This window comes from Hemiscyllium ocellatum, chromosome 5 (genome assembly GCF_020745735.1).
Source record: "Hemiscyllium ocellatum isolate sHemOce1 chromosome 5, sHemOce1.pat.X.cur, whole genome shotgun sequence".
In the NCBI taxonomy this organism is placed as follows: Eukaryota; Metazoa; Chordata; class Chondrichthyes; order Orectolobiformes; family Hemiscylliidae; genus Hemiscyllium; species Hemiscyllium ocellatum.
This window is the reverse complement of record NC_083405.1, coordinates 98,725,372-98,744,245: the sequence shown is the minus strand read 5'-3', so window position 1 is coordinate 98,744,245 and position 18,874 is coordinate 98,725,372. Positions and strand designations below refer to the sequence as shown.

General features: G+C 40.4%; 1 protein-coding gene across 11 annotated transcripts in view; it reads left to right on the top strand.

The window, feature by feature from the left end:
* Positions 1–18,874, top strand: part of abi1a (abl-interactor 1a) — a 122,105-nt gene that overhangs the window by 83,537 nt on the left and 19,694 nt on the right. For 7 of the 11 annotated variants that reach the window (XM_060825018.1, XM_060825014.1, XM_060825011.1 and 4 more), the window contains exons 4-6: positions 8,794–8,808; positions 9,699–9,799; positions 12,347–12,493. In XM_060825018.1, the coding sequence (XP_060681001.1) occupies positions 8,794–8,808; positions 9,699–9,799; positions 12,347–12,493 (263 nt within the window). The remainder of the gene's footprint in view (positions 1–8,793; positions 8,809–9,698; positions 9,800–12,346; positions 12,494–18,874) is intronic. The other 4 variants (XM_060825019.1, XM_060825015.1, XM_060825013.1 and 1 more) reach the window with 1 other exon arrangement.

The window sequence follows — 18,874 nt, the reverse complement described above, 5'->3', positions numbered from 1 at the left end:
GGCAACTGACCAGAGTCCTGAAATATCTGAATGTTTTTAATTTTTAATTTATCTTTGGGTGAGCCCATTAGCTGGTTGTTTTTAAAATTTAGGCCATTCCCATTTTTGGGAAAGGTGGACCCTTTTTTTTCCCCAAGTGTTGTGCAACTTGGAACTCTCCTTCAGGGGTTGGTGATAGCTTTATCATTGAATATTTCCAAGGTAGAGTTAGATTCTTAAGTGAGGGGATCCAAAGTTGTGTATGGGCAGTGAATGCCTGCCTTGTTCTCAATTACCATCTCATACAAATTTAAAAATATTAAGATCTGTGTTTTATTTTGACGAGAAGAAAAACCGCCAGGACAGCACATTTTCTCCAGGCAGATGAAGCTTCATTTCACTGCTCAACCAACTCCCAGTTGCAATTTAAATCCAGAAATAAACTGAACTTAGAATGGTCACATTTTATATTTGCCATCACTAATAGAAATGATCAGCGTCAAAGACCAAAATAAATTCTGTCAAAGATATCAGTGGTTTTGCTTGATTATGCTTAAAAGGTTTGTTATGAAGTGAGTATATTGGGAGATACTCACTTTTTGGACAGCTTGCAAGTGCATTGAAATATTGTAAGTATGTAGTTTTCAGTGAGTGATAAATCTGAATGCAGTGGAACATGCAAGCAGCTTTTATGTAAGATTTTTCAGTCATTGGTGAAATTTTGTTCCCCTCCCCCAATCTCTGACTATAATTACTTTTGAATAAAATGGTTTGTCTTGCTGTCATGGTTACCATCGTTGTTATTCATTTACTCTCGATTTGTCAGTTAATACTGACCAAATTGAAGGTGATCCATTTTGGATTATATTGCTTCAAAACAAATCTCTTGAGCAGGTATAAGAGTTGACGTGAAAGGGTGACTTCTATATGGGTTAATTCTGACTTATTAAACCATACCATGTGTAGCTGTGCATATTGTTGTAGTTTCAATTTCAGGCAGGCCCACACAACCCAAATTGACCTCTGTGCAGTAATGCCTAACTGAACCAGAGTTGCTCAGAAGCTGGAGGAAAAAACTAGTTGATTTGAAGCCATACTTAGTACATGGGTAGTTGGTTGACTTAGTTGGCTGGACAGCTAGTTTGCACTGAATAATGCCCAAGTATGGGTTCACTAAGGACTGTCCTTCTTGACCTCTCTCTTCATCTGGCCCTCAGGTTAAATCCTCACAGTCACCTCTCTAATTAGAGAGCAGCTTTGGTCTGGTAAAACTTTGGAGACTTTATCTTGGCAAAAGATGTACGTGTTGATTAATCACCGCAACCCCACGAAATGACTGCAGCTTTTCCTCAGTAGATTTTTATCTATCTGTTCAGAGATGTTAATACACACCTCTGGAGTAGGTGGGACTTGACCTGGGGCTCTTGGTTCAGGGGTAGGGAACGCTTTGAGGCTTTCAAATGTTTCAGCTGACGTTTACTATCTAGTAGGACAAGGGCGCCAATTGTGCAGGAGTACTGCCACGTGTAAATTCCATCCAAACTGCATACTATTCTTTCTTACTAAATTTCCATCTCTTGGCTCTGGGTCAAAATCACCGGAGCTCCCTTCCAAAGATCACTGTGGGTATCCTTGTACCTCAAGGACAGCAGCAATTCAAGAAAGTAATTATCCTGCAGATGAGAGAACTAAGAATGGGCAATAAATGCTGGCCTAGCCAACAATGCTCCACATTCACTGAATGAATAACACAGATTTGCCTGTCGCCATTTAGTTTTATTTCTCTGCGTAAAAGAGCAAGTATGCAGAAAAAGGGGTTGCAATTTTCAGTTGCATATTTTGAGTGATTTATCTAAGTATTCACTGGAACTAGTTTAGTGGGTTCAACTGAAGCTTGAACAATTGAGTTTAATTGGACTTGTGTGGTCCAACCCTTAACTCATTTCCTGATGTGAATTTTGACATCTTGCACTGCGCAAGGAAATGCCAAGATTAAATCTGACTCTGCTTCTGATTTGTTTCTGGTTGCTTCTGGGAGCAATCTAATTGCAGTGATATGCAAACTAATGGCACAAACTCAGATCAGGAATCTGTTGGCAGAAATGTACACCCATCCTTTTGAGAGAAAATTAAGAAAGCTGCTCTTAGAAAACACTTGCATCTTTCTGTCAATTGTAGTGAGATTCTGAATCAAGTTGAAACTTTTTGTATATTGACTTTCTACAGAATAGTAGACCTCATTCATTCCTTCGTAAAGGAGATTTCCACATGGATTAAGGAAATTGGCAGATAATTGGAGATTTGTCTGGAACAAGGAGCTCTTCAGAGAAGTCTTATGTGAATCATGTTTTTAAAATCTGAATTGTCCTCCACTGAAAGAAAGGGTACTTGAGAGGATATATTAAAATGGTACAAGAAAGCAGTAGCAATAGCTAAATGAATGATTGGCAGGGTAGGTTAGAATGCCAGGAAAAGCAAATATCCTTGCATTCTGTTGGTTTTCAAATGCTCTTCAGCTGACGAGGAATTCAAGAAAAATATGAAATTTTCCAAAATAGTTCACTTCTGTTTTATTAATTTACCTTTTTTGACCAAAGGAAATGATGTTCTTTACTGTACATGAAAACTAAAGCTGTAAAATTGGCAATCTTAATTATGCAAGACCCTTTTAATTTTATTTATTAATAGTGCAAGTAAAGGTTCTAGTTTGTGTGGACTTCACCCACATTCTGATGCAACTGCCTGACAAAATTTGGAAAGTTGCATTGATTGAACAAAATTGTCAGTTTGTTGAAAGTGTGCACAGTACTCAAGTGCAGCCTCTGTTGCTCTTGGGAGTTAGGCAATAACATGGGCAGATTTAGTTACACTGCATTTTGAGCCCCATGTTATCTTGAATGTAGGTGTCTGGTTATTTGTAGTTGTCAATTTTTTGTCGGATGAATGTGACTAAGATCCTGTAAGAATTCGTAAAGAGCAAGAAGCATCTTGGGATGTTAGACTGTATTTTGAGTGGTTGGTCTGTTATGGAATAGTTAACATTATTTTGTCAGAATTTAAAATCTATATCCTTTTGATTTCTGACTGCTTCTTTCAGCTGTCTATATATTGGCTTCATTTTTAAATCCAGTTTTTCCATCACTGGTTGAAGCCCTGCTCCATTGTTTGGTCATAGATTTGATTTATTGATTTTCTGACTCAGACCAACAAACAGATCCTTATAGGTATCTTTACAAATTCTTATGATGTTTTTCAGGTCTGCATTATTTTCTGTAGAAGCAGGAGGACTGAACTCTGGGTTTGCATAGGTCAGTGATTCACTTTTGGATTTGACTGGTGAATCATAGTGCATGTGGAAACTTGTCTGTGCGCAATTCTATATTTGCTGGATAATCATGTATCTTTTATATATTTCCTCTGGAGCATTCACAATATTTATAATGTTTTATAATGGCTATACATTGAGATGAAACAACAATGGGTTTTGAAGCAAAAAAAAGTCAGTACGAGAAATTCAAAACACCAAATAGTACCATAGCCGCTTGCAACTGGTAACTGCTAGTTGAAGTGCTTGCCTCAGTCTTGCATTGAATGTTTCTATCTCTGCCTGTTTGGACAAGCATACTATCACCATTGCAAAATAAATGGAATGGATTGCATTTTATGATTTTGGTGCTCTAAAGTTCAAAATATTTTAATTGGAACTCATCTTTTAAATGATATAATTTGGCTTTTTTTTTGAAAATCTGAAGGTTACTTTTGACATGAGCTTTGGTTCAAATCTGTTTTGCATGATGGGTTGCCTGATTGGCTTGAATTAAAAATGGTTTAGTCTAGTCCTAGATATTTTCTCAACATGTTCAAAGCTTTATCAGACACCTCTGGCGCAAATGGGATTTGAACCTGGGACTCTTGGCTCAGAGGGAGGAATGCTACTATTGTGCCACACGAATTGTTAGTTTAGTCAAAGGCAAGTGCAGCTTTTCGCTCTGATCATACTTTAACTGATGAATATTTTCTTGAAGGATTTTATTAAATTGGAGAGTGTTTAGAAAAGATTTACAAGGATGTTACCAGGACTGGAGGGTTTTGAGTTTTAAGGAGAGGTTGGATAGGCTGGGACTACTTTCACTGAAGTGTGGGGAGTTGAGGAGTGGCCTTAGAGATTTATAAAATCACGATGGGCATATATCAGGTTAATAGCAGGTGATTATAAGGTGTTTTCCCTAGGATCGGGGAGTTCAAAACTAGGTGGCGTATTAAGGTACAAAGGGATTTTGATAGGCACCTAAGGGGTGATGTTTTCACAGGTGATTAATGTGTGGAATGAACTGCTAGAGGAAATGGTAGATGCAAGTACAGTTTTAACATTTTAAAAGAAATTTGGTTAAGTATGTGAATAGGGAAGGTTTAGAGGGATTTGGGCCAAACACAGGCAAGTGAAACTAGTTTAGTTTGTGAACAGGGTCAGCATGGATTAGTTAGACTGAAAGGTCTGTTTCATGCTATATGACTCTGACTCTTTATAATCAGTCGAGTTGATGAGGGAGAGCCAGTGGATGTGCTTTACTAAGGATTTTGGAAGCCTTGTGATGTTAATCTCTTATTTGGGATCTCATTAAAAAAAAATTGAAGTGCATGGGATTGAGGGTTGAGTACTGAACAGGGAGAATTGGCTGGCAGATGGGGAAACAACAGGAATAAAGAGCTGTTTCTGAGGGGCCGATACTAGCGGGGTGCTGCAGTCACCTGTACTTGACTCCAGTATTCACAATGTATACTAATGATTTATGTGGGGAAACAAAATGTAGTATCTCCAAAACTGCAGGTGAGACCAAGCTGGGTGGGAGGGAGAAATGTGAGGAGGATGCAGAGATGATTCAGTGTGACTTCAAGTTGAGTGGACTATTGCTTGGCAGATGAACAAGTATAATGGTACCAATGTGAGACTATCCATTTTGTCAAAAAATCAGAAAGCAGATTATTGCAATAGCAATTGATTCGGCATAGGTGAGATGCAATAAAGCCTGGGTGATTTTCTACACCAGTTGCTGAAAGCAAGTATGCAATACAGCAGGTGGTGAAGACTGTTATGTTAGTATTCATGGAGGATTTGAGTACAGGAGCAGGGATATCTTGCTGCAATTGTACAGGGCCTTGTGAACATCTCACCTGTAGTAGTGTATGCAAATTTACTCACCCTACTTGAGCAGAAATGTCTTCGCCCAGAATGGTGAACCTTTCTGCCACAGTGATGAAAGCCAAAACATTGAATCTCTTCAAACAGTTCGATGTGGTTCTTGGGATTGAAGGGGTCAAATAGTATGGGGCAAAGATGGGGGCAGGGTATGGAGTTGAATGATCCTGTTGAATGGTGAAGCAGGCTTGAAGGGCTGAGTGGAGAAAGTGAGGACTGCAGATGGAGATCAGAGCTGAAAATGTGTTGTTGGAAAAGCGCAGCAGGTCAGGCAGCATTCAAAGAGCAGGAGAATCAATGTTTCAGGCATGAGCCCTTCAGGAATCATTCCTGAAGAAGGGCTCATGTCCGAAACGTCGATTCTCCTGCTCTTTGGATGCTGCCTGACCTGCGCTTTCCCAGCAACACATTTTCAGCTTTGAAGGGCTATCCATGCCCCTCATAATTTTGTAAACCTCTAATAAGGTCACCCCTCAGCCTCCGCTTCAGGGAAAACAGCCCCAGCCTGTTCAGCTTCTCCCTGTAGCTCAGATCCCCCAACCCTGGCAACATCCTTGTAAATCCTTTCTGAACCCTTTCAAGTTTCACAACATCTTTCCGATAGGGAGGAGACCAGAATTGCACGCAATATTCCAACAGTGGCCTTACCAATGTCCTGTACAGCCGCAACATGACCTCCCAACTCCTGTACTCAATACTCTGACCAATAAGGGAAAGCATACCAAACACCGCCTTTACAATCCTAGCAACCTGCGACTCCACTTTTAAGGAGCTATGAACCTGCAGTCCAAGGTCTCTTTGTTCAGCAACACTCCCTAGGACCTTACCATTAAGTGTATAAGTCTTGCTAAGATTTGATTTCCCAAAATGCAGCACCTCGCATTTATCTGAATTAAACTCCATCTGCCACTTAGCCCATTGTCCCATTTGGTCCAGATCTTGTTGATATCTGAGGTAACCATCTTCACTGTCCACTACACCTCCAATTTTGGTGTCATCTGCAAACTTACTAACTGTATCCCTTATCCTTGCATCCAAATCATTTATGTAAATGACAAAACGTAGACGGCCCAGCACCGATCCTTGTGGCACTCCACTGGTCACAGGCCTCCAGTCTGAAAAACAACCCCCACCACCACCCTCTGTCTTCTACCTTTTGAGCCAGTTATGTATCCAAATGGCTAGTTCTCCCTGTATTCCATGAGATCTAACCTTGCTAATCAGTCTCTCATGGAGAACCTTGTCGAATGCGTTACTGAAGTCCGTATAGATCAACTGTTCTGCCCTCCTCAATCTTCTTTGTTACTTCAAAAAACTCAAGTTTGTGAGACATAATTTCCCATGCACAAAGCCATGTTGACTATCCCAAATCAGTCCTTGCCTTTTCAAATACATGTACGTCATCCTGTCCCTCAGGATTCCCTCCAACAACTTGCCCACCACTGATGTCAGGCTCACTGGACTATAGTTCCCTGGCTTGTCTTTACCATCCTTCTTAAACAGTGGCACCACGTTTACCAACCTCCAGTCTTCCAGCACCTCACTTGTGACTATCGATGATACAAAAATCTCAGCAAGAGGCCCAGCAATCACTTCTCTAGCTTCCCAGGTACACCTGATCAGCTCCTGGGGATTTATCCACCTTTTTAACCGTTTCAAGACATCTTGCACTTCCTCCTCTGTAATCTGGACATTTTGCAAGATGTCACCATCTATTTCCCTACAGTCTATCTTCCATATCCTTTTCCACAGTAAATACTGATGCAAAATATTCATTTTAGTATCACCCCCATTTTCTGTGGCTCCACACAAAGGCTGCCTTGTTGATCTTTGAGGGGCCCTACTCTCTCCCCAGTTACCCTTTTGTCCTTAATATATTTGTAAAATCCTTTTGGATTCTCCTTAATTCTATTTGCCAAAGCTATCTCATGTCCCAGTTTTGCCCTCCTGATTTCCCCCTTAAGTATACTCCTCCTTTCTTTATATTCACGCGATCTATCCTGTCTATACCTGACATGCTTCCTCCTTTTCTGAACCAAACCTTCAATTTTAGTCATCCAGCATTCCCTATACCTACCAGCCTTCCCTTTCACCCTGACAGGAATATACTTTCTCTGGATTCTTGTTATCTCATTTGTGAAGGCTTCCCATTTTCCAGCTGTCCTTTTACCTGCGAACATCTGCCTCCAATCAGCTTTCAAAAGTTTTTGCCTAATACATTTTAAAAGGCATTTGGATGGGTATATGAATAGGAAGGGTTTGGAGGGATATGGGCTGGGTGCTGACAGGTGGGACTAGATTGGGTTGGGATATCTGGTCGGCATGGACGGGTTGGACTGAAGGGTCTGTTTCCATGCTCTATCTGTTGCCAGCTCCAGTTAGCCAATTTAGTACACTGCATGTGCAGATTTGAATAATGTTTGGGTTAAGCACTTTATTTTCTAATCAGCCTGTTTAGAGATGTTATTACACATCTCTGGAGCAGGTGGGGCTTAAACCAACGTATTCTGGCTCAGAGATAGGGACACAACCTTTGCACCTCAAGAGTCCTGTTCTTTCAAGACTCTCTATTTTCTCATCAACCTGTTCTGAGATGTCATTAAATGTATCTGAAGCAGGTAAGACTTGAACCTCCTTGCTCAAAGGTACACTTGACGCTCACAACAGTCCCTCCTTTTAAGCATTGTACAAACACCGATTTTAATTTTAATCAGCTGTGTTCATACTTGTAACCTTGGTTGATTTTAGCTTTCTTAACCTTTTTTAGTTTGGTAATCACTGAGGTATGGTGACCCTCGGGTTAAACTACCACCAGTTGTTCAGAGCAACCTACGGTCTAGTAGGACTATGAAGACATAGCCTTGTCTATCAAGCTCCATTGAGATCAGCCCCAATATCTTAATGACATGACAGTGGTTGTAGAAATGGAGAGAACCAAACAAATTCTTCACTTCAGAATCCACTATTTTGGATGCATAAAGCACAATTTCTTGCCATGAGCTGCAGGTGTTCAATTGTGAAACCCATATTGCTGAGTAGATATCATTCTCCATTTGAGGGGCAGCTGCTGATGGTCCATACTCTATTGTCGTTTTACAAAAGTAAAACAAAAAAAAATGTGATGTTGCTCAAGATTGACAATTGATTTATCGATTTGCATTAAATCAGTTTGTTTGTGTGAAGTTGTGTAACAATGAGGTAGGAATGGCAGCATCTCTGGAGAAGCTGTTAACGGTTGTAGTGTGTTGAGTTTTCAGAAGAAATAGCACTTCTGAGAAAATGTCATACTGGACTTAGTGTAAACTATATTTCTTTTTGCACAGATGCTGCCACACCTGCTGAGTTGCTCCAGCATTCTGGTCTTTCAGACTTCCAGCATCTGTATTTTGCCTGTAATCACAGAGTAGGGATGTTTGTCTTGTGTTAATTGAAGAGGAACTTAATTATATTTCTAGCACCTCAACAGCTTGACTTGTTGATGAGCAAACATGGCACCACAATTTAGTGGAGCAGTAACTGACTAAGTATTAACATTTGACTGAGATTCTGTGTTGAATTTGTTACAATTTTTCTATGTGGTTAATTACTTTATTTTTCTTCCCTTTGGCGACCTTAAGTGGCTTAAAGCCAAGGTAAGATGAACAATTTCCTTTTGTAGTGCACCTGTGGTAGAAATAGTCATTGAAATTTCACCAATCCACTTATAATTTTCTATTTTTGATGCAACAGTAATCAAAGAAAAATAATTTAAGTATATTCTAATGATATATGATTGCAGGCGGTCTCTGAGTAATGTCATTGATACACTAAGTGGAATTTCATGAGGCTTGGTAGTTGTGTAGCAAACTGTTTTGGGGTTTCCCAGATTTCTTTGGACTATATTGCAGCAAATCTTACCAAGATGGTACAAAATTTTCATGTGGAATGTTATTTGAGCTTATGTATGATATGCTTTAGACAAGTTTTTACGAAAAGGTTTAAACACATTTAACTTTTTAATTGTATTTTAAAATTCTGTAGTTTTGTATTTATTGTACTTTCTGACAATATCTGGGAAATCCTAAATTTACCTTTAATTTCTTACTGACGTATGGTTCATTTTGAAATTTGTCATACGCAGTACATACTCAACTGGCAAATAACCTTTTTTCAGCTTTGGTAATATCCAATCTTGATGTAGTACAGCTAAGTTCAATCATATCCTCATCTGATAATCTCTTCTCCCCCACCCCCCCCCTCTTTTTTTCTCTTAGAGGCCATAATTGTGCCCTTTCCTCCAGCTTGGCTGAGGTCAATGGGGCTATTTTAGAATAGATTGGACTTCAAAGCCTGTACCTTTTTGTAGCTTTTTGAGCGGCTATGATAAGCTGACAGACTTGAGGGAGTGCAACTGGCTTGTTCTCAGTTATTATGTTCATAAACCAACTCATTAGAGTTCATTTTAATAGTAATATTTATAGTTTATAGCAACTGCTTTCACTTAAGCATTCTGTACTCAAATTGCAATTTATTTTCATTGCAGCATGGAAGTAACCAACCTCCAAGAGCTGGTACACTCACTCGGACAAACCCACCGACTCAAAAGCCACCAAGTCCCCCAATGTCTGGGCGTGGAACATTAGGGTATGCTGTTTCTTTTTAAATGGGAAAGCTAAGTTGAATGTGAATTCCACCATTTTCTTTAATGGCCAGACTGACTTTAATGAACAAAGATATTTAGTTACAGGTCAATGAGATATTTTAGTTGATAGAGTTGTTTATATTTATGATGTGTATATTTTAATGGTAATGTTAAGCTTTATAAACTACTTTTTCAAGGTGAGTGACAGTTTTCATTTTGGTTTGAAGCAAGTCATTCCATGTATCTGTTCAGTTCTATACATACAAATATGATGAGGATTTGGAATTTGTTAAACAAAAAACAGGATTGTGGATGTTGGAATTTTAAAACTCAAACAGAAATTGCTAGGGAAATGCAGCGGGCATTGTCACTGGACATGAAATTGTAACTGTATTTCTTCTCTTCTCCTCCCCCCCCCCCCCCCCAATGAACGCGCGCACACAGGCACTATAGGTCTGCTGAGTTTCTCCTGCATTTTGTTTTTGGTAACCCATAAGTTTAAAATTTTTTGGACCAGGCCAGACCCCCTCAAAACGTGAAAGTCGAATGGATCCTGATTTTTTTGTCAGTTGTTATCAGCAGGTTTGATGTGGATATTCCAGGGGTGATGCAGCTGGCCCAAACACTTTTTTTTTAAAAAAAAAATAAATATTTGTAGATTACCAAAAGACACGCGCACACACATACCAAATATAATATAACTTCACTTATCCAAAAACCCAACAGATTATCCAATTTATGGATACTGTTCCAAATTTCTGCAGCAATCCCATTAAACACCCCTTGGTGAAAAAGGTACAATCAAACACAGGATTTTACAGGAGAGATGTTTTCGAGAGAGAGAGATGGCAGAGAGAATTCAGCATGCCACACCTCCAGTGTTGCTGTTTCTTTGACCAGCAGCCTCAAACAAACTGACAGCTTGCTCTGAACAGCCAGACTGCTAAAACCAAAAAAAGCAAAACCAGAGAAAAACTGAGCCTGGAGAATTTGCCATTCTCCTTTCATTGTAAATGTGTTTTTTTTTAAAAACTTGAAAGCGTTTTGCCTGAGGCAGTATGTTAGCTCTCATCAAATTGGCCCTAAAAACCTATCCAAACTAAATATCCTGCAACCTGTGTCTTTACAACCACTCTGAAAAAAATCAAGGAAAACATAACCTTGTTAAAGGATCAGCATTGTCACAAGTGGCAGCATAGGATAAAAGCTGTCTCTTTAGTTGGTGGAAATTTAAATTTAACAGTGAACAATCAGTACTCCGGAGTGTGTTAACCTATATTTTGCTTTGCGTTGCTTAATGATTTTAGTCTGAAATGAATACTTTCCTATGCATGTACTTCATAAATAAGCAGGAAGTAAATGCATCTTTGATGGTTGGGAAATGAGAATTCCTGAGAAATGAAATTCCTGCAATTAGCAAATATCTCGGCAAAAAAGTATTACACAGACATGGGGGCGAGGGACTTTTTTTTATTTAAAGGGACTAGCATATAGATGGGGGTGGTGGAGCTGAGGGAATAGGTAGGTGGAATGGTAATTGGGTGCAGGTAGCAGGTGATTCTGATAGCTAGGTGGGGAAGGAAGATGGACCAGGAGGACCGGTCAAGGGGACAGTGCTGAGTTGGAGTCTGGGGTGGAGTGGGGGATGAGATTTGGAAATTGGCAAAATTCAACATTCTCAGAAGCTGTGTGGTTGTAGGCTTCTGAGACCGAAGATGAGGTGCTCTTCCTCCAGTTTGCAGGTAGACTTGTTTAGGCAGTGGAGGAGGTCCAGAATGGACATGTTATCAGGGGGGTGGAGGGGAGGAGGAAATGAAATAGAAAGGATTCAGAGATATGTAATTTAAGGCACTACTAAAGGAATTTGGTCATGTAAAAGATATATATTAATAAGTTTGTTTTGTGCAGGTAGTTTCTATCCCTCAGGACTCCGATCCAGTGTTCCTTTTGGAAATAAATGTGGCTATTAATACCTCACAAGCAAAATTAGTTTAAGCTTCTGTACCCCAGCCCAAATCATTTATTTCTTGTAGAAGATAGATGCTTCTCAGTTGGCCCCTTTTTCAGTGGTAATGAGTTTTGACACGTCTTGTTAAGTCAACCTGTCGGGTTTGTTGACTGCAAGGTCTAAAAATGCAACAATGAGAAATTCCCAGGAAGATAGTCTCTGCTCTGCCTTGCTGAAATTTCCCAAAACTGTAGTCAACTTACATCTTGATTGTTGGACTAAAACAAACATTGCGGCCCAAACTCATTTTAAAAACTTCAACAATTAAAATAAGCTTGTAGAATTACCTTTTTCGTGTTTTGCATATCTGACTAAAGCATGCCCTATGTCAGGACTGAAAGTTGACTTTTCTACAGCCTTCGGGGTCAGTTTTTTTATATATGAAGCAACTCAATTTTTGATTATCATAGCACTGTTAAGTTGAGCAGTATGGACAGTTTGCTGCAACAAAAACTAACATGGGCAGTGTCTGATTCATAGCAGCTTGTGTGCTCAAATCTGCTCATTCTTAAATGCAACAGGAAGTTTTTTTTGTCTTCAGACGGAACACTCCCTACAAAACATTAGAGCCGGTCAAGCCACCTGTTATTCCTAATGATTACATGACCAGTCCTGCGAGGAATGTGGTTGCAAACCAGCAAAGCCCTATGAGAACAGCATCATTGAATCAAAGACCAAGAACACACAGGTAACTGCTTTTTCTGATGTCTATATTCCAACTTTTACAAGGAGGCGCGATTAGTCAGGATAATTGAAGTTAGCTCAGCTTTAATTCAATGTTTATAATGATGACTCTGCTAGTTTTATTGTCAGCCCAGACTTCAACAATTTCATCAATGGTTTCCCCTCTGTATGATATTACAGGTGGGGATGTTCACTCATTCCTCAAATGTTGTCACCGTTCACCGCCTGTCAGATCGTTCAATAACCTGTGTTTACATGTAAGAAGCTGAATAAGCTTGGACTATACTGGAGTGTCGGAGGCTGAGGGTGACCTTGTAGAGGTTTATAAAATCAGAGGGGCATGGATAGGATAAATAGACAAGCTTTTTTCCCCAGGATAGGCAAGTCCAAGACTAGACAGCATAGGATTAAAGTGAAAGGGGAAAGATTTTAAAAGAGACCCGAGGGGTAACATTTTCCATACAGAGGGTGGTGCATGTGTGAAATGAGCTGCCAGAGGAAGTGATGGAGGCTGTTACAATTACAGCAGTTAAAAGGCATCTGATTGGGTACATGAATAGGAACGGTTTAGAGGGATTTAGGCCAAGTGCTGGTAAATGGGACTAGATCAATTTAGGATACCTGGTCAGCATGGATGAGTTGGACTAAAGGGTTTGTTTCTGTGCTGTACATCCCTGACTCTATAACAAGGCTTGGATAATGCTTGAATTGCCATATGTTGCTGGTTTGAGCATCATGAATGAAGCACGTTTACAGGTACCTTTTACATTTTTGATCCTTCTGCTTCTTTACAGTGCAGTATAGGCCCTTCAGCCCTCGAGTTGCGCTGACTTGCAAAATTAATCTGATGCCCAAAGAACCCACTGTTCGTTTACTATTCATATGTGTGTCCAATGCCCGTTTAGATGCCCTTAACGTCAGTGAGTCTACTGTTGTAGGCAGGCTGTTCCATGCCCCTACTATTGAGTAAAGAAGCTGCCCCTAATATCTGTTCTCAATCTATTACCCCTCAATTTAAAGCTATGTCCCATTTGCTCCACCCCACCCTGTGTTGGCCTTCACCATCCAAGGAAAAAAGCTCTCACTGGCCACCCTATCTAATCCTGATTTATCTTGTACGTCTCAATTAAGTCGCCTCTCAACCTTCTTCTCTCCAACAAAAACAGCCTCTGTTCCCTCAGCTTTTCCTCATAAGACCTTCCTTCCATTACCTAGTGAATCTCCTCTGAACCCCTTCCAAAGCTTCCATATTTTCCGGTAATGTGGTGACTAGATCTGCACGCAATAGTCCAGATGCAGCCCTACCAATGTCTTGTTTAGCTGAAGCATGACCTCATGGCTCTGAAACTCAATCCCCCTCCCAATAAATGCCAATACACCATATGCCTTAACAATCCTATCAACCTGGGTGGCAACTTTCAGGGATTTATGCACCTGGACACAGATCTCTATTCATCTGCACTGCCAAGAATTTTATCATTAACTCAGTACTTCTTGTTTTATTCCTGTTACTCCTTCCAAAGTGAACTATCACACACTTTTCCACATTAAACTCCATTTGCCACTTCTCAGCCCAGCTCTGCATCTTATCTATGTCCCTTTGTAACCCACAACATCCTTCGGCATTATCCACAACTATCTTAGTGTCACCGGCAAATTTACTGACCTATCTTTCTACGCCCACCTCCAGATCATTTATAAAAATGACAAACAGCAGTGGCCCCCAAACAGATCTTTGCGGCACTGATGGTAATTGAGCTCCAGGATGAACATTTGCCATCAACCACCACCCTCTGTAGTCTTTCAGTTAGCCAATTTCTGATCCAAACCGCTAAATTACCTTCAATTCTGAAACTCCTTTTCTTGTGCAATAGCCTTCCGTATGGAACTATCTTTGGCTCTAGTCATTCTTTTATTTCTGCTACCTTTATAGAAGGCCTTAGTGTTATCCTTGATCTTATCCGCCAATAACTTCTCATGTCTCCTCCTGGCTCTTCTTAGCGGTCTCTTTAGATTTTTTTTCTGGCTAACTTGTAACCCTCAAACCCACTAATTGAGCCTTCGTGCCTCATCCTCACACAAGCCTTCCTCTTCCTCTTCCTCTTCCTCTTCCTCTTCCTCTTTCTCTTGACAGCTTCAACTTTAGTAAACCATGGCTTCCTATCTTGACCCTACCTCAATGCCTGATAGATATATACCTATCAAGGATCCAGGGCAGCTGTTTCTTGAATAAGCTGCACATTTCAAGTATGTCCATCCCCTGCAGTTTCCTTTCTTGTCCTGCGCATCCTGAATCTTGCCTAATCGCATCATAATTGCTTTTCCCCCAGTTATACCTCTTTCTCTGTAGTATATACCTATTCCTGCACATTGCTATTGACTAAATAAATTTTTCTCAATTCAGAGCTAGAAATATTCTATTAGTTTTCAGAGCATTGACAAAATAGGTAATATTTCTTAATGTTAATTTCTAAATGCGCAAGCACTGAACTAGCCACAATTTTTTGGTCTCTTTTAATTAGTTGAAGAATGAAAGTGGGAATTGGTGGTTTCATAAGGGTATAACATTTCATTGTGGTACAGTGGTAGTGTCCCTACGTCTAGGCCAGGAGTCTGGTTTCAAGTTCATAATATCAACAGATTTTTCGATCGATCAATAACAATGATTTGAAGCTGACAATATAGGGCTTTCCAAATACAGCAGAGTAGAATGAGTGATTCATGGGATATGGTGAAATGGCCGAGGTGTTGAACAGGTGTTTTGTATCAGTCTTCACAGTGGAGGACACTAAACATGCCAGTAATTGATGGAGAAACTAATGTAAGTGAGGATCTGGAAATGATCATTATTATGGAAGAGGTAATGTTTAGTAAGCTAATGGAGCTAAGGATAGGCAAGTCTCCTGGCCCCAATACAGTGCATCCCAGATTGCTAAGAGATGACGGGAGAAATAGTAAGTGCACTTGTGGTAATTTTCCAAAAACTGTTGGACTCTGGGACAGTTCCAGGAGTTTGGAAAACGGCATATGTGACACTACTGTTTAAAAAGGGAGGTAGATAAAGGATGGGGAATTAGAGACTGGTTAGCTCTATAGTGGGGAAGATGCTCGAGTCTGTTATCAAGAAAGAAATAGCAAGGTATCGAGGTAGGAATTGTTCTGTTGGGCAGATGCAGCATGGGTTCATGAAGGGAAGGTCATGCTTAATTAATCTTTTGGAATTCTATAAAGAAGTTATGAGCAAGGTGGACAACAGGGACGCAGTGGATGTGGTTTATTTCGATTTCCAAAAGGCCTTCGACAAGGTGCCGCACAAGAGGCTGCTATGTAAGATAAGATGCATGGTATTACGGGTAAAGTATTAGCATGGACAGACCATTAGTTGACTAACAGGAAGCAACAAGTGGGGATAAATGAGTGTTATTCTGGTTGGTAATCAGAGACTAGTGGTGTACCTCGGATAAGTTTAGGGACTGCAATTATTCACAATTTACGTAGTTGTTTTGGAGTTGGGGCGATGTGTAGTGTGTCCAAGTTTGCAGATGACACTAAGATGATTTGGAAGAGCAAAGTGTGGAGGAGACTGTGGAACTTTGCAAAGGTCTGCTAGTTGGAATACAGTGTTAATAAATGTGAAGTCATCCATTTTGGTCGGTGTAACAGACAAAGGGATTATTACTTGAATGGTAAAATGTTGCAGCATACTGCTATGCAGTGGGACCTGGGTGTCTTTGTGCATGCATCAGAGGGTTGGTTTGCTGATACTACAAGTAATTAGGAAGGCAAGTCGAGTTTTGTCCTTCATTGCTAAAGGGATTGAGTTGATAAGCGGGAAGGTTATGTTGCAGCTGTATAGGGTGCTAGTGAGGCCACACCTGGAGTACTGTGTGCAGTTCTGGTGTCCTTACTTTGAAAGAATGTACTGGCTGTGGAGGGGGTGCAAAGGAGGTTCATTAGGTTGGTTCTGGAGTTGAGAGGGTAGTCTTATGAGGAGAGACTGAGTAGACTGGGATTATATTCATTGGAATTCAGAAGAATGAGGCAGGATCTTATAGAAACATAAAATTATGAAGGGAATAGATAAGAGAGGATGTTTGCACTGGCAGGTGAAATTAGAACAAGAGGGCAGTGTCTCCAGATTAGAGGGAGCAGATTTAGAACTGAATCGAGAAGGAACTTCACCTAGAGGGTTGTGAATCTCTGGAATTCCTTGCCCAGTGAAATAGTTGATGCTATGTCAGTAAACATTTTTCAAGCCACAACAGATTTCTTTTTTTGAACAATAAAGAAATTTAGGAGTACGGTGGGAACGCAGGTAAGTGGAACTGAGTCTATGAAAAATCAGCCATGATCTTGATGGTGAGTGGCAGAGCAGGCTCGAAGGGCCAGATGGCCTACTCCTGCTCCTCGTTCTTGTGTTCTTATTGATTTTGTAATTTCAGGCTTTGAGAAATCGTGAAAAACAACCTGTATTTTCTATCTTAAGTTGTTTTTCATAATTTACCCCTTGTTTTCAGAGTGTTTCATTGACAATAAATTGCTTTGAATTACATTCAATCATATTTGCATATATTTAAACCCTGTACAGAGGAACCTCAATTATCCAAAGTACACGGCCAGGGAGTATTTCATTTGGTTAATCGAATTCCAGATAACTTGGTTAGCCCAGCATTGGGACCTTGCGATCTTGTTGGATAATAGAATGCCAGATAATCGAGGTTCCTCTGTATGTAACAACAAAATAAATTAAGTAATTGACTTGTTCATGTTTTGTTGCGTATGAAGAATTGCTCACCAGATCCATTTGCTCTTCAAATCTAAAGTGTTCGTTAGAGGACTGCTTACCTTTCATGACAATCAGTTGTAATATAGATTAAGCTAATTATTTGTTTCTTGCAGTGGGAATTCCATCTGCGTTTTTGATGCATACCGGATAGCAGTAAAAATCTATTGAATATAATACTTTAGAGATACAGCAGTAATTCTCACCGGATACATAGTTGCTCATGTTGTCCACCTGTACAAGAAGGGTAGTCGAGAAATTCTGGGTAACTACAGACCAGGGAGCCTGACATTGGTGGTGGGGGAGTTGCTGGAGGGGGTACTGAAAGAGAGGATCTATTTATATTTGGAAAGGAATGAGCTTATTGGTGATGGAAAACGGTTTTCTGCGGGGGAGATCGTGCCTTACCAACTTAATAGACTTCTTTTAAGGAAGTGACCAAGTTGATAGATGAAGGAAGGGCTGTAGATGTCATGGATTTTAGTAAGCGTTTGATAAGGTTCCCCACGGTAAACTAATGGAGAAAGTGAAGTCACTTGGTGTGCAGGGTGTTCTAGCTAGGTGGATAAAGAACTGGTTGAGCAACAGGAGACAGTAGTAGTTGAAGCGAGCTTCTCGAAATGGAGAAAGGTGACCAGTGGTGTTCGACAGGGGTCAGTATAGGGGCCACTGTTTGTAATTATATAAATGATCTAGAAGAGGGCACTGTTGGTAAGATCAGCAAGTTTGCAGATGACCCAAAAATTGGGGGAGTGGCAGAAAGCATAAGGGACTGTCAGAGAATACAGGAGGATAGACATAGACTGGAGGGTTGGGTGGAAAAGTGGCAGATGGCTTTCAATCAAGACAAATGTGAGGGGATGCATTTAGACAAGTCTAATTCTAGAGCGAATTATACAATGAATGGGAGAGCCTTGGGAAAAGTTGATGGGCAGAGCAATCTGGGAGTGCAGGTCCATTGTACCCTGAAGGTTGCTGCACAGGAGGATAGAGTGGTCAAGAAGGCATATAGTATGCTTGCCTTCATTGGGTGGGGTATTGAGTATAAGAGCTGGCAAGTCATGTTAAAATTGTACAAAGACATTGGTTTGGCAGTGTTTTAGAATACTGTGTACAGTCTGGGCGACACATTACTAAAAGGATGTGGACGCTTTGGAGAGGGTGCAGAGAAGGTTTACCAGGATGTTGCCTGGTATGGAAAGTGCTAGCTATGAAGAGGTTGAGTAGGTTAGGTTTATTTTCACTAGAAAAAAGGAGATTGAGGTGGGGGACCTGATTGAGGTGAACAAAATCATGAAGGGTATAGACAGGGTGGATAGAGACCAGCTTTTTCCCAGGGTGAAGGATTCAATAATGAAAGGTCATGCTTTCAATGCGAGAGATGGAAAGTTTAAAAGGGGGGTGGGTACATGTGATAAGTACTTCACACAGAGGGTAGTGGGCATTTGAATGCGTTGCCAGCAGAGGTGGTCGAGGCAGACACGGTAGATTCTTTTAAGATGCATCTGGACAGATGCAAGAGTGGGTGGGGAGCAGAGGGATACAGATGCTGAGGAATTGACTGACAGGTTTAGACAGTACATTTGGATCGGCTCGGGCTTG